We start from the raw sequence: 26171 nt of genomic DNA, 5'->3' as shown, positions 1-26171 counted from the left end.
CAGTTGAGCTGACAAGAGAAAAGAGGGGGCTCAGTGAACCATGGCAGGGCTGCCATGAAATGACAGGAATCATTGGCATACATTTCAAATAGCTCTCTCAATCCTATTAAAGTATTGCAGTCCTGCTTTAAAATAGACAAGTATGAAACAACTTTGATAGATAGAGACTAAAATGGCTTATTGATTTTTTTTTTTAAGACTGAGGAAAATTACCCAAAATGTGTCATTCTTTAACATTTAAAAATATACCACATAAAAAAATGAAGAACTACAATAAATAAAACTTAAAAAAATAACTGTTTCAGTATGCAAAAAATGAGAAGTGCAGAAATGTGAACATATGAACGTACATTTTCATAAAAATGTAAAATTAATGTCAAAAATACATATGCTGAACTACAATTCAAAGGTAGCAACAAAATTGCACTTTAATTGCATCATTTTACATTAATGCAATTTTTTCCTTCTAAAAGATTATTGATACAAGAAATCTGAAAATCCATTTTCCATTGTTCTTTTGGGACTGGATGTGACATTCAGGCTGAAGGAATAGACTGAAGACTCAGAACTGGCTCTGATGTGCATAAAACTGTAGGACGTGCCAGGTTCAGCTTCGAATGCCAAAAAATCTGGGATACGACTCTGGTCAGGCTGAATTCCTAGCTTGAGGCCATGGTGATGTTTGAACTCCCTCTTGATTCCTGGAGTAAAATAAAGTAATAATAAAAAAAGAAAACAAAAAATAATCTACATTTACTGTTAAACTAGCAAGAAGAACAATTTTATTACCCCTTTCACAAAGGTATGTATACTTCTTCATTATGAGGGTGGTGAGGCAGAGGAATAGGCTGCTTCACCAATAGGGAAGCTGTGGCTTCCCCGTCCCTGGGAGTGTTCAAGGCCAGGCTGGATGGGGCTTTGAGGAACCTGGTCTAGTGGAAGGTGTCCCTGCCCATGGCAGAGGGGGTTGGAACTAGATGATCTTTAAGGTCCCTCCCAACCCAACCCATTCTATGATTCTATATGAAGTATTTGCTTCTTGTTTCAAACATTTATTTAGTATACATGGTACCTGAATATATATATTAAGTTTTAATAAGGAGGAAAAAGGACATTAGCTAGAGAATTCTGCACTAAGTAAGCATTAGGAAACAATTGCCTACTTTATTTGAAGTGCTACAAATATTTACAGAAAACTTTTACCCCTCTTCATTATCATTTGTAGGGCATGGTTTTTTTAATCAAGCAAACAAACTTATTCTACAGTCTCGTTGTCATTTTGTTAGGAAAAATATGCCATGCTAACCACAGAAGGTATTAATTTACTTTCAAATATATTTTACCATCAATTGAAATCAAAGACTTAATATTCTTCAAATGTTAGCCTGTTAGAAGATGGCCAGAGAATATACACTGAATGTAGGTTGATGGGGAACATGATTCATATTTCAATGAGACTCGACGTTCAGTCAGTTACAAAGGTTAGGCCAGTTAAAATTCAACATTAAATAACTTCCAGCACCAAGATATTGTACATTCTACTTCAAAAGATTATGGATAATACCAGTACATCAGCATTAATATTTTCAAATGCTAAACAAAGACACTCTGTTCCCTTAAACATCCATAATAACAAACAAACTTAAGAAACATAACATATTATTGCTCTTCTGCCTTGTACCAAGGTATTTTACCCAGTGCACTATACAGCTGAGGAAGTAACAATCAATTATTTCATCAGGTCATCAACTATGTAAAAACTTCACAGGCAAAGCATAATTAGGGAAAAGACAAAATGTACGGAAATACTGTTACAGTATATTTTAGGTTTTAAACACTCTCTTTGGCATTTCAGGAAGAGCATACATGCCTATATAAACATGCATACACAGAGGCAGAAATATATATAAATACAGAGGTACAGATTCCAATATACATACTCTTAGATATCCAGAGAGACGTAGAAGGGTGTGTGTATATTCATATTTCAACAAATACAGACTCAATCATATGTATAAAGACACATTCATGAAACATTCCCCTTTCCTCTGTTACTATGGCTGAAGAAAAATCAATGGTAGCCTCTAACACCTACTTCAAGAGTTCCCTTTGATATGGACTCTTTTGATTTCCTGATTCACCACAAGCCATACTGCAGCTACTGTAAACAGCTAGGTTATGTTAGACCTTCATTAAGGACCCATACAGTAGCAAATTTAGATTACTACTTCAAGTAGATTGTTAAAATGAGGTATTGCCTTGAGTTTTTCTAAACTATGGTGGTGATGAGGATGAGATACCCAGAAGAACTGGCAACTAAGATCTGTAACACTCTAGCTTTTCAGTCGTTCTGGGCTCAATGCTATGCAGAATGGGAAGCACTAAAAAGTCAAAGCACAAATGAGACCTACTGTATTTCTATCAGCACATCTGAAATGAGATCTCAATGAAGGCATCCACCCATTACACTGATTAACAGTTTGTTATTTGTACACTTTAATCAGCTGACAATATACCCAAAATTCTCTCTAAGAGTAATTCATAAAATATTGTTACAACATTGAAATAAGTAAATAACTTGTGATGTTCTAAAAATACTGCTGTGTGTAAAAAAATAAATTAAATAAGATATAGGATATAAACAGTCTTGACTCTGGATAACAAATATTGAAGACAAATTTAAACATATTGGTTTGTACTGCTTTCAACATCTCAATTATCAGCATATCAAAATGAGTAAAAATCACATGCTCTAATTACACTCTCATATTATTCTTTTTCTAGATATAGTGAGGGGTTTTTTTTTTAAGAATATGGCATCAAAATCCCAGTAAGGAGATAAGAAATCAGATTTCCTTTGAGAGTTGCAAAAAAATGTATGAAACTTAATGATTGGCAGCAAGTCAATAGTCTATGTTACAGTAAAAGCTTCACTGTTGGGGAAAAAAAAAAAGCTCAGTTTTAGTTATCCAGATCCTGTGCTGTACTTCTTACTAAGAACAGAATACTATTCACTGAGTAGAAGGCAAATCAGATCTAATAGCAACGTGATTGATGTAAAAAAAAAAAAAATCTTGGCTGTTACTCATAAGAACTGTTTTGATTCAATATCACTATATACACTCATGATGAAGAAGAAAGTAGGATTCTGTAGGTTAGAAGAAAAAATACTCAGAACTGTTATAACACTCATTGTTTGAACACATACCTGTACACAGGAATTTTAAAGGCAGTTATAATTTCCCCAACAGACCTCTTTCAACATTATTGTATTTAGACACCTTTCTAAAACATGTATTAAATTGACAAACTCAAATGACTATGCCAGAGCTGTGATGATAATACATCATATAAATATGCATTTAGGTAATTTTTAAAAGAGGAATTATGTATCTTATATAAGGTGTCTGTTCAAGTAAATCTTTAGTATAGCACTTTCATTCACCCGATAAGCTGTAAATGATTCAATCTAAACTGTTACATTTCATCAGGTAAATAGATATTTAGGACACAATATGTCTAGCAAAAACATGCTTTCAAAATATTTATGTAACACAGTAATTGGTCATGTCCTATGGTCATTTTTCAAAGTCTGATAGCCTGACTTTATAAAACATGTTTTCCCAAAGACCAAAATATGAAAAGTTCACCTATATTGTGGAATAATTGCCTTCTAAACTATAGTTAACTCAAGCAATTTTTTAGCATCAGACATGGAAAAAGGCTTCTAAACCAATTCTTCTGTACAGTTTTTCTTCTGTGACTAACCTATAACATTTAGGATCTAGGTTACAGGTTGTCTCATGATACATGACCTGCTTTACCAAAGTTAAAACTGATTTATAGTTAGTTGCTTTATTATGAATGATATCCTGAGGAAATACTATAATATCAACATGCAATATATCCTTATATATGTTTTATTGCAATAAAATAAAAAGCCTACACAAAGCATCTTGTTGTGATCAAAGACACCTAATTTTGCTTTTATATAGCCACACAATAGATACCTGGAATTACAAGACCATGCATGTATTATGAGAGTGGTGCAAACAGTTAACTACATAAAGAAATTCACTTTTAGAAGTATATGGTTTACCTTCAAATGTAGGAGTAAAATCTATAACCAGAGCTGAAGCCACAAATCAGTCAGAATGGTTTCAGCCTTCAAAGTCTACACAAGGATAATTTTACTGGACCACAATTTTCGGTATAATACCACACTACGGCTTTTCAATTGCCCTCTACTATTTGTATGTTACAACAATAACTCCTTCCAATTTGGGGATTTCCCACCACTAATTTTAGTCACTTTAAACTGCTTTCAAATATTCAATTTCAAAGCACAGTAGTGTTCACAAACTTCTCTTCCACTTTCTTATGGCATGTAACATTCTATATTATAAAAAAAAAATCAGAATATAAAAAGAGGCAAGGTTTTTGTGAGTTAAGACTTCCGGGTTGTGAATAACAAGATTGTATATATGGCTTCGACTGAGGTAAGAAAGTGATAAAAGTGCTTAGAATCAGAACAGAAAATGACTGAGTAAGGGATGAAATAAAAGAGCAGGAAGAATAATACTGATGTTACAACATAATACAAAGACTCGGCTATGGGGGTTCCCTGTGTGATGACGCAGCTGCAGTATTAAGTTCGGTGTTATGACTCAAGGTAAATTAAAGACAATTGTTGAATTACAAGGCAAAAGTGTGATGTGGAAATCACCAGATGACACGATACTTAGGTGTGTGAGGACACCTGACAGCAAACAAAAGTGCAGAGGGAGGAGGAAGGTGTAGCTCCTTCTAAATTCTAGCAACCCTTAAAATCTCTGGAAAGGCTGTAGCATAGTTCCTCAAGAGTAGGAAGAAATGTAATTTAAGCACAGACGCAGAGAGTAATGGAAGGAAAGTGGGAAAGAGTCAATATATTTCTCCGCAATTGAATTCTGATACCGATTCCTCTCATCCCAGCTCTGGAACGTGCACATACACAGTAGTACCAATAGACAGCAAATCAAATGGCCAGTAATGTCCTTTCCAACTTCTCCCACCTATGCTATCATTGTAGCTTGCATTATTTCACTGCAGCAATAGCAATTTCAGTAAGTGTTAAAGAAATGATGACAGTCTTTGATAAACACTTTGCAGGACTTACGTGGAAAACCTATTTCCCTACAGAGAAAGATGCACATGTTCAGACCGCTCACAATCTCCTTCTTAGACTGCCGTTTCCAAAACTCAGTTGCCTTTGCTAGACAATGCCAATGGAATTCCAGTATGCTGCTCATTGTTTTGCTGCTAAAAGTAGCTCCAAGAGCCATTTCTCACTCTCAGTGAAATAAATAAAATATCAGACTAAGGAAAAGGCTAGAAAATGGTGCCTAAAACTGAAAGTATTACGAGTGGGTGACAGTGCAATACAGTGCTAGTTAATGAACTTTTTCAAAGCAGGAATGTATGCTGGCCAAAACTGCAAAGTTTGCTTCTTGTGTCAATGATTTTGCAATTCTGTATGCTGAGGCAGTAGGACTAAATTGGTGCTCTGACACAAAGTAGGAAAACAGTAACATTCAGTATAAATTTTAATTGTCAGCACTCCTGCCTGGATTCTGCAAACAATTTGCTATCAGAGAATAATTCAATGAGCTGCCAACTCATTACATATTAAGTCAGAAAGGTAGACAGACACACAACACACTTTGGGTGCTGCTAGCCAACAATACTAATGGCTTTTTTCATTACCAAAGAATTCCCTCTTCCACTTTCAGGAGTTTTCAAACAAACATATGGGTCTGAAATATCTGGAAATATTTTTTTTTCCTGCCTTTCTAATACTTTAGCATTTAACACATTCAGTGAAATCACACGCTAGAGGCTCAATTAAAAGCAATTAAGAGAAAGATTTCACAATATTGTATTTGTTTTTCTGAAAGAAAATCCTGTTTTATTCAAACATACTTAAACCTGGTACATTTGAAGAATGCATGAGATTGGATGGATTATCACATTAGATAAACCCCTTACCTTCCATGTTTTGTTGACTTGAAGACAAATAATGTTTCTGTATTGCTAGTTTTGATGATTTATACATATTTTAGCAAAAATCCACCACATAGACTACATAGTAAGTTTCTCTTCCAGATGCTTCATTGGAACACACACGGAAGTCTCTCCTTTTCAGGTCAAATTCTCGGCACTACACTAATAATACCAAAACATTGGGCAAACTATGCAGTGGACTGTTTTCATGGTGAAATGCTCTGTCTGTATTGATTTCAATCCAAGTTTCCAAATCCTTTAGTACTTTTTGCCCATCCTGCATACCATTGTCTTTCCACTTTCTGAAGGGTGGAAGTAACTTTTATTTATTTATTTATTTTTAATCTGAGCAGCTAACCCAAATGGGTATTGTGCTGCATGCTACAAACAACATTGAAAGGTACACTGTACTCTTACTAAACTGTTGTGACACCTCTCCATATTTTGCACCAGTGTATAATATTGTCAGTGTCTTTAACTGATGCTCCTCTTGCTTCCAAGAAAGTCTTTCCTGCTATGTGAGTTTTCCCATAGCTTTTTATTGCCTCAGATGAGTATTTCTCTCTCTCACAGTCCTCTCTCAGCTCTCTGCTTTTTTTCTAGTAAGAAGAGAAGGTGACTACAACAAGAGACTAAAACACTCATGACACCACGCTGAGGCACAAGCTCCTCATGAAGTAGTCCTCCCCACTTAGCCTTTTCTTCTGCCAGTGCTAGTGGGAAAAGACTCTCTATCCCACTAGTTAAAGTGTCAAACTTCATATTCTCTTGAGAAATTTATTCAGTCATCAGCTGAATTTGTAGACAGTGTGACTGTCTGACGTAAACCTTCAAAGTTTTGTCTGAGTTGCATGTGTACTGCCACTCTAGCAGAAAAAGGAAAAAAGTGTATTTACATTCATTTTGCCAAACATTAACATCTTCTGTCCAATCATTTGAATGCAGAAATGTTAGGAGAAAACAGCTTAGAGAACAAGGGTTGACACATACAGTGTGAAATCTTAAGGTGCTTGAATGCAATGAGGGAGAAAGTGAGACAGAACCACATTTCATCTCCCTAACTGTGCTATAGTCCACATGAACTTTGTGACAGGTCTCTGTCTCTCAGCCACACTTCACTAGCTTCTGCTGACATTCAGCTGTCAGACAGCAACCCTTTACCATGCCCCTAACATGCTCTACAGCTTCACCCAATTAACTCGCTTTCACTTGACATTGCAGCAAAAAGCTTCATAATAGGTGGTCAAGGTGCATGGTGTCTGCTTGCCCTCTAACTGCTCACGCACAGCAAAATGCTTAGCTACCTTCGTTTTTGTCTGTTTGCTCCAAACTGGTGCAACTACAGTTTAAGCATTCTGTTACTAAACAGGACAAGGACAGCAGATCTTTGCCAGTGGTGCATTAATCTGTCTTCTACCAAAGACTAATTTTAATGCAGAATCCTAGAGATAATAATCATAAACATTCTGGCACAAAAAAATAAGAAATTACACTGATTCAGTTAAGTAGTTCAATCACTTTATTATTAATAAAGATATACTGTATCAGCAATATGGACACAAGGGGGAAAGAGGGGAAAAAAGTAATTATTTTGAATAGTAACATTTAACAACATAAAGGAGAAAGGTCTAGGAACAATGAAAGTGTCTTTATGATTCAGCTTTCTTGCATTAAAAAAATCTTTAGGCATTCACAAGATTAATTTTTGCTATGCATTTCTGCCAAATATGCAATAATTTTGAGGAACAATATTCAGAAATATGAATCTATGTAGCTAACAATACAAATGAACTATTAAAAAATAGAAATCAACATTTTAGCTTCTCCTGATAGCTTATAAAAAACAGAAAACAAACATGGAACACCATTACTTTGCAGACAGATGCCTTGAGAATACTCCAGTTTGCTCACTACTTCTCTCAAGTATATTTGTATTAAATACGTTGAGTAGGTCAGAAAAGGACCTTAAAAATCCAGTACGCAATAAGTACTGATGATGTTCAAGTGCTCTTTGCTGAAGAGGCATGCTGTTAACCAAGAGTGGAACAGTCTGCATGAGCACTGGTGCCTCTGGACAGTAGAATTAGCAAAGTTGCTGGAGCAAATCCCTTCTGCTGGTCTTATGGGTTTCAGCTACCAGAACTCCAGCAAGGCAAGACTCGAAAGACTGTCCACAAAGCCCTTTCAGATTCTGGTGTTTGCTAAACTACAACAAGTTCAGATAGGTGTTGTAACCTACTTGCTTTTTCAGCATATCTACAGGGACATGTCCCCTTGAAATTATCTCTAAAAACCATTAAATAGCATTTTTTTCACACAAGAACTCTGATTTTCATAAAGAGAAGCAGACATACAGTTTGCAGAAAGTGGAAGCTCAAGAGAAGCCACTAGCATGAAGGAAGGAAAACAAAAAGGAAAAATATTGATTGAGGTGTAAAGCAGACACCTCTCTCTACAGGAATTTGTTGGCAAGGACATAGAACCAACTTATCTTTATGAAAGGTGGTGAAAAGAAGCAAGTCATAAGGACTTGGAACCTGCACACCTCTGGCAGAGGTTGCTGATGCAAAAGTGAACAGCTTTGTAGCAATGAAAAAAAATGTAGTGGACATCTCAGATTTCAAGTAGGAAAATGGTATTACTCGGGCTTAAAATGAAGTGACAGGGATAGACAAGGCCTCTTAGTGGAGAAAAGTACTGCAGTTCTTTCCAAAAACCTTTAGCTGAGTAAAAGTTATTTCATACACTTGGTTGTGAGAATATGATCTGATGTTGTTCATCATCCTGAAGTGAGAAGAGAAATGCTGATATCACGAATTGACAGCCTTTAGCATCCCCTAACAAACAGCACGTTGATGTTAGCTCTTAGGAGACAACAGGATTAGGATCATAAACTGGAGACAGACATGGTTTATTCCACCTACCAGCACCTATTTGAAAAACAGACTGATTGTAATCTGTTGCCCAAAATACAGACAAACACTTGCATGCTGAGTAAGAACACCTGCATTTGCAGCATTAGGCTACAGGCTAATCTATATCTCAGTTCATCTAAATAACTGCATGAAACAGAGTAGCCTCTTAAAAAGATCCATTAACGATATCGGCAAAAAATAACTGATTTACACCACATGCTTAGAAGTGGACGATTACTATTGTCAACTTCATTTTCTCAAAATGAATGTATATTATTAAAATCTTAAACGTATTAGGAGGACAAAGGGTTCCACTCTTTTAGCACTGGCCAGTGTAGTGTACATGTTTTGTATTGTCCAGTGCAGATGCGTAGCCTGCTGCCTCCGAGCTAAAATTCTGACAAGAGCTCCACCCCCTTCCCCCATAAACTAGCTTAGAGAAAGATTCACCAGGAAGAGGTACATTTGGCTGCCTGTAGGTTTGGGACAGTTTTCAAACTTTTGTTTGTTTATCCAGACCAAGCACTTTAATGTTCATTCATTCCCATTTGGTTGAAGAAATTTCAGGAGGGAATTGCTCCTTCTCCTGCAAATCGCATGCAATATCTGAGGCAGTGTATGTTCAATAGAGTTCTAAAGGGTAGTTTTATAACAGTAATGGTCAGGGAAAAGAGCTGGCTTTCTGGCAATACGGCTTATAAAATATCAGTTGATATCTGAATAGCCTAAAAAAATATTTTAGGCTCAATTTCACTTGATGGCTAACATGTAGGCCTTTTGTAAACGCTAGATCCAAATTACACTAACTGGGCAAGGAATCAAGCTTATTGGTTATAAACAACTTGAGTGTGGGTGAGCTAGTTTTACTGTCTCTATTGGTTTTGGCTGAATTTATATATACAGTTATACTTCAGACTGAAATTAAATACAAAAATCTAATAATTACTTCAATATAACTTTTTATACTTATTTGATTGCTGAGCACAATCAGCCTCTAAGAATTGTTCTTAGCTCAGGTACTAGATCACCACTTTCTGTGAGGCTGAGCACGCAGTTTGAGTGAGTCCACCAGGCAAATGGAACTAGTATTTCCTGCATATTAATCATATTTTATGTGAATCAACATTCAGAAAATGCTAATAGAATTTCATCCTTTCGTATAAATACGTCAAATGTGTGTTCTGAAAATACTGAAGAGTTAAAACAAACAAACAAAAAAATAACCAACAAGAAACAGAACCCCCCACCACCACATAAAACACTACGAACTTTCATCAGGCATATAAAATTTTTATCAGAAGAGTCATGAAGAAAATAGAAGAAGACTTGGAGAGAGATTCTTCAGCTTTTTGGTTTGTAAAATAAGAAAGCTGTAACACAATTTTTAAAAATCATTTTACAAAGGGATGTTTCAGTAATTTGGCGTGCCTTGTACATTCCAGAATTCCTTTATTCCAAGCTCCTGAGCAGATTATGCTCTTCTCAAAAATCCCTTATTTAAAGTGTAGTAAACCCCAGTAACTTATTAAATTTAACTAGAAATTCCTAAAGCAGTAAGATGTTTTGACATGCACAAATTAAAAAGAAAGTGGATAACTTTAAGTGTCAGGAAGCTTTGCAAAGTCCTGGTTAAGTTACAATACATGCTCAGGCTCCCAGAAGAATGCAATGCATTTACTACACCCTGCGAAAGAAAACTTGATTTCACACAGAATCTGAAAGACTAACAGGTCCTTGACCATAAGCACATAACCACTGTATCAGCTGATCCTTTTATGATCAAATGAGACCCTTGGTACTCAAAAAAAGCTGAAAAATTAGCAAATTATTTCATTATTGTGGCTCCTGCCTCCAAGGGCTTTCTTTTATCAAATTACCTGCAATACCTAGATAGGTGAACATACTAATTTAAGAGAGGCAAGTATTGCAACGTCAGCTGACATTTACTGAGTGAACTATGGGTTTATAAGCCAATTTCAGTTGAGGGACTGATCCAGAAATGTGGTGTCTTAAAGCAAAGTGGCTTTAAAGGTTCCATGGGTACCTCTCTAAAAAGCTGTAGGAATTGACGCAGCTATCCCATCTGAAAAGGATGAAATGGAATCACTGCATCATCATAATGTCACTTTGCTTTCCTCGTATAATCACATTTAGCAGGGAAACTCTGTTCATGATTAACAACACTACTCTTGCCTATATGTTCCGTGCATTTTAGGGGTATCATACCTTCCATTAAAAAAAAGTCAACTGATTGCTTAACAAAAAGAGGGTCCTTCCTTTCCAAAAGGTAGCATTTCTGAAACAAGTCAACAACAACAAAAAATTATTGTAAAATCATAAAGGAAAGATACAGTTTAAGAAGCACATTTGTTTCTCAATCTCTTTAACTGAACCATTATGCAAACTGAAGAAAATAGAAATTATTTGAAAAATAAAGATTACCACAATAGCATCCTTTTAGCTGACAATGAAGCTCTTTACCCTACTGTGTACTCATTTCACATTTTTAAAATTTATTTAAGTACCAGTTTATTCAACAGGCCAACTGCTTCATGGAGTCCAGTCTTTGAAGAAAGTCCTTACTATGATCAACTGGAAAAATTGTGCCTTCACTACATAAAGTGCGTTTCACAGACTTCCACAAGTTTTAATATGTAGTTTGAAAACAAAAACAATAAATAAATAAAATTAGGTTGGGTAAATATTAAGCAGTGTGACTTCAATATTTAAAACCCAATAAAAATAAACATTAAGATGTAACTTGCTGACTATATGCTCTTAAATCATGTCAACATTACAAGATAAAATTACAAGTTAAGAACACTGTTATGCTTCATACTCTAACTCTGAATTTCCTGTCTTTTTATCTCTGCAGGTCATACTCTCTGATATATTTTAAAAGATTTTTTTTTTCATTTCTCGCATTGAGAAAATGCTTAAAGTACAAAATGCAAGCAATCAGGCAACAGAAGTAAGAAAACACATGTATTTCTACAAAAACAAATTACTCTATTGCAAAAATGGAAAGGAATGCAAAGGTTTGGGTTTTTTTTCCCAGTTGAAAAGGATGCAAATATGCATTACTATAGGAGAAGGCAGTGGAAAGAGCATGAGCAAACCAACAGAAAAACAAACTGATTTTATAAATTCCAGAAAGGCACAAAGTAAAGGAGACCGCTATGGTTTACAGCTACACTTCTTTATTGCTCTTGTTATCTCCCCTTGGCCTACAGAGGATCCACTCCTCCTCTGCTTGGACTGGTGAGGTGAGATCTGACAACAGAGAATCTGCTGTGGGACCAAAGGTGAAGATGATACCCAGCCTTGTGCTCCCATGACCTTCCTTCCAGTCAGCGCACCAGAAGCAGAGACTGAGAGGAGACACAGCATCAGAAACAGTCATCTGTGTAGGAGAGTTTGCCTGCTAGCTGGCACTGAACTCTACAATGCCAGGGTGTCGGTTATCTCCCTGCCATCCAAAGGGAAACATAAACCTCTGAACATGAGATTTTGCTTTACAAACACTTGAAGTTCATCTTCTGAGGGGAATACTTACTTCCTCACTATTTCAAATATAGTTTTATGCTTAAATAGATTCTGCAAGCCCAATCTAGCTAAATGTCAGCACAAATTTCTTTTTTTTTCTTTTTTTTTTTTTTTTCAAATGGGTGCATGTAGAATTATCCACACTACATTTTAAGTGGGGGCATGCTGCACACACATGCATTTCTGAAGCTGGCTGAGAAAGAGGCAGACTCCTGGAAACACTGCCCTAGGTCTTATTCTCTTGTCTTTTTTCCCTGTGAACTGAGTAGTGAGCCAGTAGTACAAAGTAAACAAGAAACTGCACAAAAGACAACAAATATCCTTCCACCTGTCATCCTGATCAACTGGACTACACATCTTGCAGTATTTATCAAAGCTAATGCCTGAAGATCAGCATTGAATTTTCTCCTGATAAACAGTGCTTTACATACTTACCTTGAAACACAAAACCAAACAGGTGTCAGAACCAGAAAATAAATATTCACAACAGTACACCTTATAGGATCTAAATGTAAAATGTCAGGAAAATATCAGGAAGATAACAATCTGGATTGCATGGATTCATTCGCCATTTAAGTATCTGAGCTAGACTCATTCAGGCACAGCTATCCTTTAATCCTCTCCAAAAATTTCTCAGCGAATTCACAGTCTCAGTACAGACATTCCCTTTATGTTTAACCCACAGTTTCACAGGAAATAATAGAAGCTTCCTAGCTCTCTTTCTTGAAATAACTTCTTCAAAAGGGAGGAGGAAGCACCTTCTGGCCTAAGTAAAAGTCCTTGAGTCTGGGAAGAAGTGAATTTGTCTGCCTTTGTAAAGAATATTCCTTTTCTTCTATAAAGCCAGTAAAATTGTGTCCTCAGCTCTGTTCTTTTGTAGAAACTTTTTGCCAGGGTTAAATGTCCTGGTCTATAATATGCAGTTCTCAAAATAACAGCCTGTCTGGCACTCCCAATACTTTTATTTCTACTGCAGCATTAGTAGTATATGTAATAATATGCAGAAGTTTCTTTTAATTTGACGTGCTGAAAATGCCACTTTGAGAGATGTGGGAAGAAGGCAAAAGAAACAGGGCTGTGTAGAAAACAGGAAGCAAGCATATATGGCTGGTGAATAAAACTAATTTCATGTTACCAATGAAACACATTTTGAAAGACTACTGCAAAGACATCTAATGAGGAAAATGGTATCACACAGCTGTCTCCAGACTCACAGATGTCCTCCACAGCAACTGGAGACTTTCTGAAACATTCAATTTCAGGAGACCTCATGTACCATTCTGCAAAGAAAAAAGAGACTAGCTCATTCCAGTATTTCTCCTTCAAAAACTAGGCAAACTGAAGCACATTCACTTCCTTTTTTTTTTCTGTTAATCTGCTGCAGACAGAGAATGAATGCATGATGATATTTCACAAGGTAAACCTCAACCTATACTTTAGACTTGTTTCCTTATCCAAATCATTAGTTGCTCTAAATCAGTTCCCAATTAATTGCTCTGAGAGGTATAATTGTTGCACTGGCCTGAGCATTTAGGATAAGAGACAAATACAGCTTCAGGTTCCAAGTGTCTTGTTTTCAGTCCTGGGAACTGAGGACCCTTGTTCGTGAGCTGGTAGTTCCAGTACCTCACTAGGAACACATTTCTAATGCCATAGAAATGCAAACTATGAAGGAAAAAAAGGAAAGGAGATTAGCTTCCTGAAAATGTGACCCTCCTTTTTTGCAACTCAGCCAATGACTTGAAAGATTTGTTTTGTGCTTAACATCGGAACAAACCTGCGGTCATTTAGGAACTTCATGGTTTCCATTAAACCGCACAGCGTGGACATTTGGAATTTCATGGCAACTGTGAAGTGAGAATGTAGATCTTGCTTTTCCAAAGCACAGGCCTCTGCGGAGAGCTAACACCCACACACATTCATTCACATTCCTTAACCAATTCATGTCATTAAGGAGACTTTAAGAACAGACAAAACAAAGAGGGGGAAAAAAAAAAAACAACCCCACTCAAAAATCTTTTTTAAGCACTTGAAAGCAAAATACTACAAGTGGAAATGTAATGTTTACGCGCAGCAAATGCATTGTGTCCATCTGCAGTGTTCACAGCATTAACTCTGCAACTACACTTGAAAAGCTGAAGTATTGGAAACCATCTAATTACCCAAACATTTACCTCTCTGCAGGTGTAAATACATGGGCCTAATAAGCCTTCCCACTGTGAAAGCAGTTACTTAAATTATATTAAAATATTAAAAACTATTTAATGAGCTTTTTTCCCCTAAAGTAAATTGAGTGTGTGCCTCAACCTGCTTCAGGCAAAGGAAGTTTCAAACATATTGGTTTTGAAACTAGCCATTATTTCCCATGTTGCAAAAATGGCAATTTTATTTCCCAACAGCAAATGAAACTGTCAGGAAAATTTAGATGCAATAAAATTGGGTGGTTAAACCAACATGCTGGATTTGGAATAAAACTGAATTAAAGGAATTAAAATTAAGCATTATAAGCATTATGTCAGTCAAACTTTACAAAAACTATTTGAAAAGGCAGAGGGAAGTTCTGTTGAGGTGGTAGGTTTTCTGGGGTTTTTTGGGGTTTGTTTTTTTTGGGTTGTTTTTTTTTTTTTTTTTTTTTTTCCCCAAAAGTTAGGTTTTGGACTTGGTGAAGTCCACCAGTAACTACCCATTTTATGTCCATCAACACTGTCATATTTGAAATTTGCACAGTGAAAAGTATTTTGCATAAAATGTGTGGCTTCTGGCAACTTTTCTGCCTAAATAAAAAGTTGTCAGGCAGTGTGTGACTTTAGTGGTACAGAGTTTTAAAATGGTGGCTTCAGTCCAAGGCTAGCTAATAACGGCTGACATGCACTGGAATCTTGAGGCCTAAATCAACATTGTTTTCACAGCTGTAATTAAGCCACCTAATCAGAAGCACATTTTGACGGGACAGTTTCTGGAAGCCAGACATTACAATTTCTTATGCCTGGAGCGCAGTGGCTCATGAGAGGTCCTCATTTAATTTCAAGCTTTTTTTTTTTTTTAAAAAAAAAGGCTGTAAAATGAAAAGACTATTAAAAAAGCAGTGTACGGCTGTTGAAATGAAGCAGGCCTATGTGTTCATGCCTTGACCAACCGTGCATCCCACCCTCCTTCGGCTCTCTGCTGAGTCCCCAGCTCTCAAGTGGCAGCTGCACACAGTGAGATTAAGGGCTTCTGCCAAAGTCAACAGATGAGCTGGTCTGAACTGGCTCTCTGTGTGTTCTGATTGTAAATTGTGCTGGTGATGATTAGAGAACTCTAACACAGGATGTCGACTCTTAAAACTGTCCAGAGAAAATAATTATTTTTTTTTTTTTAGGTTCAGGAAATTTTTTTAAACTTCTTTTGTGGCTTGGTACATAGTGTTGTGTCTATAACTTTCAGATGATTCAAACATGAATTCACATAAATTAAGTAACTATATTATTAAAAAAACACGCTGTTACTTGCTCACAGCAAGATCCTTCATTTGAGGATGTTTATGGAGCAGTGTTGGTGCTGAATGCAATTCTCTGACCATTACACTCCGGCGGTCTTGTGCTTCTACCACCTGTCAGTGGAAGGTACTCCTAAAATTTAGACTATCAACTGTTTTTGTTGTGCGAATATCACTTGGACGTTATCATACCTGAAATGGCTAAACCGTCTTGCTCTTTTTCTGGAGCGCAGTTACATTAGTAACTTCAACATAAACTTTCAACCCCAGAGGCCATTGTAAAACTATCAATACGAAGGCACTAGTCACTGGGGTCTGATTACGTTTAGTTCTGCATTTTAATTACATATGGATTCTATTAACGGAACCTTTTGCCTTATGGGCAACATTTTAATCAAATTACTATAATTTTCAAATATGTTACAACAGTCTGACAAGTTAAAAGTTCACATACCTAGAATATTAAGTATCAAAAAATTTTGCATAGAAAAGGAAGCATTCTTTACAAAACAGCAAATGTGTTGTTAGATTACTGTAACTATTTTGGAACACCTTGCCCTAAGTTACATAATGTGATTTATGATATTGGTTTAACATTATTTTTTAATTGGCACTACATAATAAGCAAATAGTTTAAACTACATTATCTATATTGTTTGGATATAGCTATTACTTGCGGAAGCAATGCCCCATGACAAGGTGAACATTTGCTCTAGGATACCTCCACCTCTCGGCTACGCAGTAAAGTTGGCAAGTGACTCCTAAGCGCTTAAAATCAGGTAAGAAATGCAAATATTTCAGTAAAAAAATAGTTTCTGGAAAATATTGCTGCTTTGTGGATTCTGTCTGATAGAGACTTCAAGTTTAATAAATATATAACACAGTTTTCAATTTTTGCCCATACTGATATTTCCACTCCTTCATGTCTATTATCATCTCAACAGTTAGGAAATTCTCCTTGTGGGTCTGTCAGATTTTTCTTTACTTACTATAAGAATACTCATCTATTTCACAGTAAATAAACTACATACAGGTAATTAACAGTATTGAGCAAAAGTTACAATTAGTTGAGGTCCATATCTTACTTAATTCTGTCCTAGAGTATTTGCAAGAAAACACTGCAAGACAGAGTGTAACAATAAAAATAACATGTCTGATTATTTTCTGTAAGGCAAGTTACGAACCAGTATCTCCAACTCGTTCAGAAAATCAGTTCAATTCCAAATCTTTCAAAAAATATTTTCAGTTCAACTGTGGATCTGGCTAGCATGAAGCAGTGGAAAAGCCAAACAGAGTTTTCATCCAGGACCTTCTTGCAACATCTGGGAAGAATTCCCCCAGCTACATCAGTCATTCCATGTCCTAACACAAGAGATATGGCTCCAGCCCATGAAAGACGCTCTCTGACATTTAACATGACACCGATGGAGTGAGTGCCTTTCTCCTACGCAGCAAATGAAAAGGCAGGTTTTCTTCCGTTCTCTCCAGTTCTGTCCCCATAATTTTAAACGTAAGACATGGCGTTCCTGTTTGGTGCAGGTCTCAGCCTTGAAACACAGATTAAATTGGTGACAATGAAACAAAGGATATGGGGGAAAGACATGTAAAACCACTGCGTGACCAGCCTGGCTAAGTAGGGAGAAACTGACAGTGATGTAGTTAACTGGTAAGTTTGAGTTTTAACTATTTCTTTTCTTTCTCCCACTCATGCATGCGGTTCAAGTACATTATCATAACTGTGAGCTGACTGCTGTGGTATTAAGAAAAGTGTGCATTTTGCTTAATGCGGTTCTTCAAAACAAAAATACGAGAGCATCCCAACAATAAATATGAATTTTTTTACACACAAGATCATTCTACTTGTTTCTCTGACCTTACCAAAACCCACAATTCTTGTATGTTCAGTGATCACTTTAAGTTATATCACTTGGCATTTTCTAACAAAGGACAGCCACAGCCACAACTGGGGGGGGGGGGGGGGGGGGGGCGGGCGGGAAGTAAGGATGATGCAAAGCCACATAAAGCAATGAGTGATTTCATTTTCAGCCCTAGTTAGGAAAAGCATCCAAAGACAACAGTTGTTTTTGTGGTTAGCTGTAGAGCTCTGTCCTTACAGAACTTAACTTCACCTCTCTCACATATCTGAAACTCACCTTCTCCCTATTTCAGTTAACATTATCCTTTTGGCTCCCCAAATTTCCATTTCTCCAGTGCACACAAAGCTTTTCTCTCTTCATCATCTTATAAAGTATTATAAGATGATGATTATATACTTATAAAATTACAGTATTTTCCCTTCATTTTCTATTCTTCTTCAATTATGAAGTGAAATCAGAAAAAGGAGGAAATATCACCAGATCACCTGCACATTCAGGATCAGAGAAATATCTGACCACTTGTAATAAAACAGTGGCTTCTTTGGTTTGCCAAAATTGATACCAGAATATTTTAAATTCTTAAAATTCTGACAGTAGTACTGACATCAGGCACAAAATCTCAACACTGAAAGCTACAAAAACACTTTCTAGAAAAATTTTTAAATTTATTTAATTCTGTTGGTTCCTCATATGTGTCAGGTCACACTAGAAAATACAGTGTCACTGCATCCACTCCCCACAACATTGTGCTTGCAGCAAGAAATTCTTTGGATTCATGTGCTTGCCATGCAACTAATACAATGCCACATGTTGCCCCACAGCACCCACAAAGTAATAGCTTATGACTACACTACTGCACAGTACAGCACTTAAAAGCTCTCAGTTCAAAGCCTACTTATTACTGTAACCCTGAATGAAAGTGAAAGTAAAGTAATAAACTAAAGTATCTGAAGAAGTAGTAAAATGGATCAAAGCAGCAGAACCCAGTACTGTTAAAGTAACTGGCAAGTGCTTGCTTAATGGGAGACCTTAAAGCACACTCCAGTTCGTTATGTTTATATTACTAGATGTTGGTGAACAAGAAATAGGTAGGAAAAAAGAAATGCAAGAACATTTTAGCTGGTATCTTCTCTGCTAACGCATAGATCATGTGTACAATTAGTTACTACCAGTGAAGTCCTTCCACTAAACCCACCTTCAAAGTACATTAAGCTATTCTAAGGAAAATCCTAAGACGACAGAAAGGCAGAAACATGTAAAGGGAAATAACACAGTTTCTTTAATTCCACAGAGAAAATGGCAGTGCCAGTCCAGTACTGAGTTCAGCGCACAGCAAAATAATTCTCCACCTTATTTCACGCTATGGATTCATGCTGGCTTTTCTGCTCCTCCTCTGGCAATATACATGCTTATAGTCAGAGCTACATATGGCCACATCAATGACATCTTAGCTGAACTATTATTATTATTAGCTCTACCAATTATAGATATGACCCTTAATGTGGGGATGCAGCAGGTTATGGAGGACAGAATTGTGACTGCCATATGTGCACTTCAGAGAAAGTAAATTTTAAAAAACAAGGAAATTCACAGAAGTGAAGCTGTTATGGTTGCAAAGAAAGACCAGAACAAAATGTTAATTGTTTAATAACAGAAATCAAATAAAAACACATTTCTAAAATGTAAGGGAGATTTTAAAAGCATTTGGTAAAGAAAAAAAAAACAGGAGGAATCAAAAAAAAACACAGAAAAGAGATACAGTGGTAGGGAACAGTTGAAAAAAAAAAAAAAAAGGTTTACATAGAAAATTAATAATCCATATTTCAACCATACTGAATTTTAAATAGTTGCAAGAATGAAAAATGCACAAGGCCTTTCTCTGCACAGAGGAGGAATTATCAGAGACAAGTATGACAGTCAGATAGCTGGACACTAATGAAGGGTACAGAAACATTCTGCTATTGACTCACCCCACATAAAAATTCTCCTCTCTGCAAGCCGTGTTTCCAGCATTCATCTCACCTCTGTCCATCATAATCATATCCTTTCCTGTTTCCCTCTGTTGGCATTAGCATGAGCACACATAGCAATCTCAAAATACAAAAACTATTGACTAAAAGGAAAGTGGCTGGACTAGAAGCAGACTGGAGGATGGAGATGTCAATTCACAGTCTAAGATAAAAGATGAGGAGTCAGAATTACTGATGTTGCCTTATGGCATCAGTTTTGTTTTTACAGTTATCAGCAAAACCCAAAACAACAGAAGAGGAAAAAAGTGGTATGAACAGAAAGAAAGGTAACATAGCAAATTTCAGCAGAAAAAGGTCCATTAGGAAACCAATACCTTCTGAACATGGAGAAGATCAAAAATGATGAATGGCTCAAATTTGGGTGCAATGGAAGTTTAGAAGGGCAAGAACCTTATGCAACTGCATACAAGACATCAAGAGACAGCCATAACATAGTGAGATAAAACCCAATATTATAAGGTAAGCGTCCACACACAGTATATACCTGAGACACTTTTCCAAGGTGTGTTTCAGCACTGAGCAACAGGTTACTGTTCTAGGAACACAAGCATATGCCACATGAAGACCTGCAATTAGTACAGTCCAGGTACTGTGTTTGTCTCCTATACGAAAAGTTTGGCCTGCAGTGTTAATAGAGCTAGATATGTGATTGAACACAGTGGATTGAAACCAACAAAGTGTATGCAATTCCCAAACCAAACAGATGCTCAAGAAAAGTCATTATTCCTTTTCATTTAAAATAATCAAGAAAAAAATCTGGTTTACTTTTTTACTAGAAAAAGAAATTTGGGGCAAAACTTCCTCAGGAACTAAACAGAACAGTATCAGCTGAAACTTTAAAACGTAAGTCACTCCAGAAAACTGAGTGATGCCTGAAGTTATCAAAAGTCATGCTTCATGCAACTTTTGCAAATACTAGGGACAAGCTTCACAGAAAACCCAAATACTATTAAATATACCATAAACACTTACACTTTTTTTCATGGAAACTTGAGAGCCTATAATTGTGACCTTTTTGTCTTTACATTAAAACGTTAAAACACTTTCTATTAATGCTTAAATGCTTATGCTTAGGTTTAAATTAAACTGCATCTAAAGGAAGAACAATTCTTCTCCCAAGAGGGTTGTACAGAATCCCACTACAATGCTAACAGTATCATCTTCACATTCATACTCTGGGCAGACACAAATTACTTAAAAAGCACTGCATTTAATCACAGGCATCACAGAGCTGAGGGGGCAAGCTGCTTTTCACTGTAACATATTAAGCCACTGCATAGCCCTTCATAGACGGGACTAGCATGATCTTTGCTAAAAGCACTCTCAATCCAAATGAAAGCAAACCCTCCCGAAGCAAGTCTGGCAGACTTCCCAATCCTTAGTACACAAGTGGTCATCTTGATTTAAACAACAAAAACAATCATAATAGGCAAAGGAGCAACCCAATTACACTGGGCACAGGCTCAGCAGGACACATGTAAACCCAGCAGAAAACACAAAGAAAGCCTGGCTGGAGGAGAAAGAAGCAGTTTCAGTGAAGCAATTTCATTTAGTTTCTTAGAAAGGTTGTGCAGTCACAAGTAAAACAAAGATTTCATTCAACAATCATAATATCAAGATCTTAAAACTGAAATTCAGCACTGATTAATATATTTTCTATTTACGCTAACTTCTCAATGTGCTGATCCAATTTAGAAGCAGGATAAGAAATTAATGTAATTCTGTTGGAAGCAACCAAACCACAGCCATAGCCTTTGAATATACATTGGCCAATGTGTTTATGTCATTTGCATTAGTGATGGCTCTCTTCTGACAGATCTTCTGTTTCAGAAAGAAAGACAAACAATTCTCATTTTCTTTATGGTCTGTTGCTTCACAAGAGGGAAAGAAGAGAAAGAGAAGAGAACAAAAAGAAACAAACTCCAAAGCTTTCTCCACTATCCTATGTAGAAAAGTAAAGAAAGATGGAGAAGAAATACATCAAGCATATGCAAGTTGCACAGCCTGTACAATCTCATTCTAGATATACTTGGCAACATATTTACGACATTTTATCTCTCTGGCCTCCTGCCTGTGTGACACAAATACATCTGCATTTAGTAATCCCCCTAGAGAGGTCTCAGATCTGAAAAATCACCTTATTAGCCTTGAAAAAGTCCAAGTATCTTTGTGGGCAACAACATTTTTTACAAGAATGATTTCTGAAATGGGATTTTAACCTCGTAACTTTAGTGAGAAGTATTATTCATAACCATAATTGCCTAAAAAAAAAATCACGTCTCGTAATAAACATTTGCTTATATGCACAGTTAATAACACTCTGTTTTAACATGGTGGATTATCTTTAGATGGTTAAATTCTTCAGGTCCAAAATTCAACTGTTTACTGTACTGCGAAAATCAAAGAAATCACAATGTACACTTTTCCAGCGACAAAAGCAATGAACAGATCCTTGTAGAAGATACAGTAGTAAAATTAATCCTTGTGTTAACTTTTACCATCCCCTTTCTCTTCTGAAAAAGTCTCAGAACGTTTCTGTTTACACTGATTTTGTTGCTCTAATAGGTTTACAATAAAATATTATTGTATTTCCTTACAGGAATTATGCAGCATGAAGGGAGATGCTGGCTAGGAAACCACATCCAAATGACAAAAATCACTTGAAAAGCAGACTTACCAATTGTAAGCTTTCACTTCCATGAAGACAAGCTGTTTGGAGCTTGGACTTAAGGGCTGCAGTGTGAAGCTGATGAGATGCTGTTTCTCTCACTAACATGTCAATTCTGGAACTTGCTAGTTGGTAGATATCCATAAAACTTTTAATCATCGCCTTTACAAAATAAAATAAATCATCAGTGCAAGGCAGGTTATACTTAAACACAAAACAGCATACATCCAAAATCATTACAGAAGATCTAACTTTTATTAATCAGATAAATCAAATGAAGTTTGGAAGCCAGGCAAAATTTCAGTCTCAGGACTTAAACATTAAAAAGGTCTAACATGGGATTTTGTATTCCTTCTAAAATCTTAAATATTAATAGCACTGAAAAAAAAAGCAAATGACTGTGCACTTTAATTAGAAGGTGTTTTGATAATCTCTTTTCAAACACGCAATACCACATTGAGCAGCTGATACCATTTTTTGTTGTGTCTAAATACAAGACTCAGTGCAAGTTCAATTTCTGTTTACAAATAATCACTACACAGTTTCAGGCAAATATTCATACTTTCAAAATGAGTCGAGTTACTAATCCTTCCACTCTATGTTAAAAAAAGAAAATTAATTTGGCAGAAACAAAAGAAACACAACAAACCTACAGACCTGTGAAAGTAAATAGTCTGATTACAATATAGCTGGGAAAATATAATTGTTTTCATGTATATAGTGGAAGAATGTCCCAGTCGTGTGATATTGATCAGACTGATAATAAAGTTAGCAGCACAAGAGAGTACAAATGATTTGGCAGTACTGGTAACTTTATATCTACCCTAAATAGTGTAACACTGTTGAGATTATTGTCTTCTTTACAACTGGTTAATCACATTTTATAAGTTATAGTTTTCCCTTCTGAAATGACCTGTAGCGAGTTTCTACTGTAAGAACATATTACGGATAATATGAAATTGGCCTTTTGAATGTAAGCCTGCGGTATAGGCAAAAATAAATCTAGTACCACCAACAGGCATTCACAAAGATTTTTACTGTTTTCCTTTCTTTTTCTCAAACACTCAACTGCTTTTCAGAATAAAAGTTAAAATAGCTAAAATCAATCGAGTTATTTCATTATCAAATGTAGAAAACAGCAGTGGCAAATTAATACCATCGTATCTTTTCTCACCAGAAAGAATATCCAAAAAAAGTGTATTCATATAGCTCTAAGTATGCCACTGTCAGACCAGATCCTGCTTTTAAAATTTTTCATCAACATTCAAGATGACTAAAATGCTGCAGCTCTTCAGAAACAATATCAAGCAAGAATGTGGATATATCTCACATCCCACATAAAACTGCTTGGGAATGTTCATATGGCAACTGCCCACATGTTAAAAATTAGACATATGTTGAAATAAGTCTATGGACTGCGCCTGTGACTCATAAACAAGGATTATATCAATGCATCATAACAAGCTGTGTCTTAACTCTCACAGAAAAAAAAAATTATGTATTCCTTTGATTACTTCCCAGATGATATTTAAAGGTATCTGAACTAGAATGAATACAGACGACTCCTTATCTTCTTCCTTTTACCTCTGCTACCACAAAGATAGTGAAGCCACTAACCCATACAGCTTCACGCTACATCTCCAGAGACGCCATAAGTCCGTGCAGTTATATGAAACAGCAGTTACCAATTCCTTGCTGCTCAACTCAGCTATTTCATTTGTTCTCTTGTTTAATTAATATAAAAAATATATAGATCTAGGAAAAATGTATTCATTCATGAACTTTTATATCCAGACATGGCAAATATTTTTTAAAGTGTCGTAGTTTAGCCCCACTTGGGACCAAGCTACACAGTCTCTCACTCACTCCCTCTGCCCTCCAAGGGAATAAGGGAGAGATAATACAACAAAAAGGCTCAAGGTTTGAGAAACAGACAGGGAGAGATTCCTGAGGTTACCGTTATGGGCAAAACAGACTCAACTTGGGGAAAACTATTTATTTCTTATTAAAACCAAAGCAGGATAACGAGGAAGAAAACAAAAACGACTTCCCCCCACCCGTCTCTCTTCCTGGGTTTAACTTTATTTTCAATTATCTCTCTACCTCCTTTCCTCTCCTAAGCAGCACAGGGCGGGGAATAGGGAATAGAGGTTATGGCTAGTTCATCACATGTCGCTTTACACTGCTCCTTCCTCCTCAGGGGAAGAACTCCTCACACTCCTCCCCTGCTCCAGCGTGGGGTCCTCGACAGGCTGCAGGTGGATCTATGCTCCTCCGCGGGCCTCCATGGGCTGCAGGGGGACAGCCGGCCTCACCATGGGCTGCACCATGGGCTGCAGGGGAATTCTGGCCAGGAGCAGCATTACTGCTCCCCCTCCTTCTTCACTGACCTTGATGTCTGCAGCCATTCCTCTCACCAGAAACTCTTCACAACAGGCTGGCAGACGCCTCTCAGGTTCTCTTCATATCTCCTCTCCTCTCCTCTTCTTGCAGCCGGGCTGGGCCGAGTTGGGCCCAGTCGGCTGCCTAGCAGGAGGCCAGAGGGTGAGGCCTGCAAGGCCCACAAGGCTCACGCCTCCCCCGCTCTGCCCCCGCTCCAGCTTCTTCACATCTTCTTCTTTCTTCTTTTTATTTTTCCCCTCTTAAATACGTTCTCGCAGAAGCGTTATCAGGGAACATTCTGCTACCAATTTCCTCGGCCCTGGCCAGCAGCGGGTCCGCCCTAGGCCCAGCCGAGTCCACCGGATAAAGGGGAAATCTTGTAGCAGCTTCTTACAGAAGCTTCCACTGTAGCCCTTCCCTCACTAAACTAAATCAACACATTAAGACATCTAGGTTTCTTTTTAGTTCTCATTTCTCAGCTCTTAATGATCCATTATCGACGTGGAAAGTAGCATTTCTTGCTACTTGCACCCATAGGCACACACTCTTTCCAGTATATCCCAACTCCCTAGCAAAAAGTCAAAGAGTCAGGGTCAGTCTACACCTCTCCCCCTAAGTTAGGGAAAACAGTATTTTGGGGTCTTTCAGTAAGTGACATAGAATCTTTGATAAGGAGCATGCAGAACATTTCTTCTAGGTGTCATCTGGAGGAAGGCAAATATTTTTAGACATGCCACTGCAATGTATGCGTTTACATATGATTTTATGTGACCCATGGCAGTCACAGACTCAGTTACGGATCTGTGTTGCACAATACAAAAGTTCCACTCATTAGAAAGCTTGATATACAGGGTATAGGCATAGAACTTCGTCACCTGCATGTTCTAAGATCTGTCACATAATGATTAAACACATCTTTAAAGGAATTCAGAACTTTAATTTAGATCCCTATTTGCGCATTACAGATACAAATATATCTGCAGCTCTGGAAACTGTTCAAGGATCATTTTTAAGTATACATAGCAATAAGATACTTCAGCAACCTTCCCAATTAATTTTTGTAGCATAAAATTCTGTATTCATACACATCTGCACAATCTCCATGTAAGCAAGCACTTCTAGGTTTAAATGTGTTGGTAATACTGTGACATGTCAACAGGCAACAGAACATGAAACTAAAAATCTATGTTCTGTTGCAAATAAAAATGTTCTAAAAATACACACCAGAAAATT

General features: G+C 36.8%; 1 protein-coding gene across 4 annotated transcripts in view; it reads right to left on the bottom strand.

Annotated features, from left to right (window-relative positions):
• Positions 1–402: 402 nt before the first annotated feature.
• The window catches only part of CCDC171 (coiled-coil domain containing 171), a 162078-nt gene continuing 136309 nt past the window's right edge, over positions 403–26171 (bottom strand). For 3 of the 4 annotated variants that reach the window (XM_086770830.1, XM_086770829.1, XM_086770827.1), the window contains 2 exons: positions 22566–22718; positions 517–701 (listed from right to left, as the gene is read on the bottom strand). In XM_086770830.1, the coding sequence (XP_086626956.1) occupies positions 660–701; positions 22566–22718 (195 nt within the window). In that variant the 3' untranslated portion in view covers positions 517–659. Of the gene's footprint in view, positions 702–22565; positions 22719–26171 lie in introns of all 4 variants that reach the window. The other variant, XM_086770832.1, reaches the window with a different exon arrangement.

This window comes from Chlamydotis macqueenii, chromosome Z, assembly GCF_036417535.1.
Source record: "Chlamydotis macqueenii isolate bChlMac1 chromosome Z, bChlMac1.mat, whole genome shotgun sequence".
Lineage (NCBI taxonomy): Eukaryota > Metazoa > Chordata > Aves > Otidiformes > Otididae > Chlamydotis > Chlamydotis macqueenii.
Note: the sequence above shows the minus strand (reverse complement) of the source record. Positions and strands in the feature narration are given on the sequence as shown.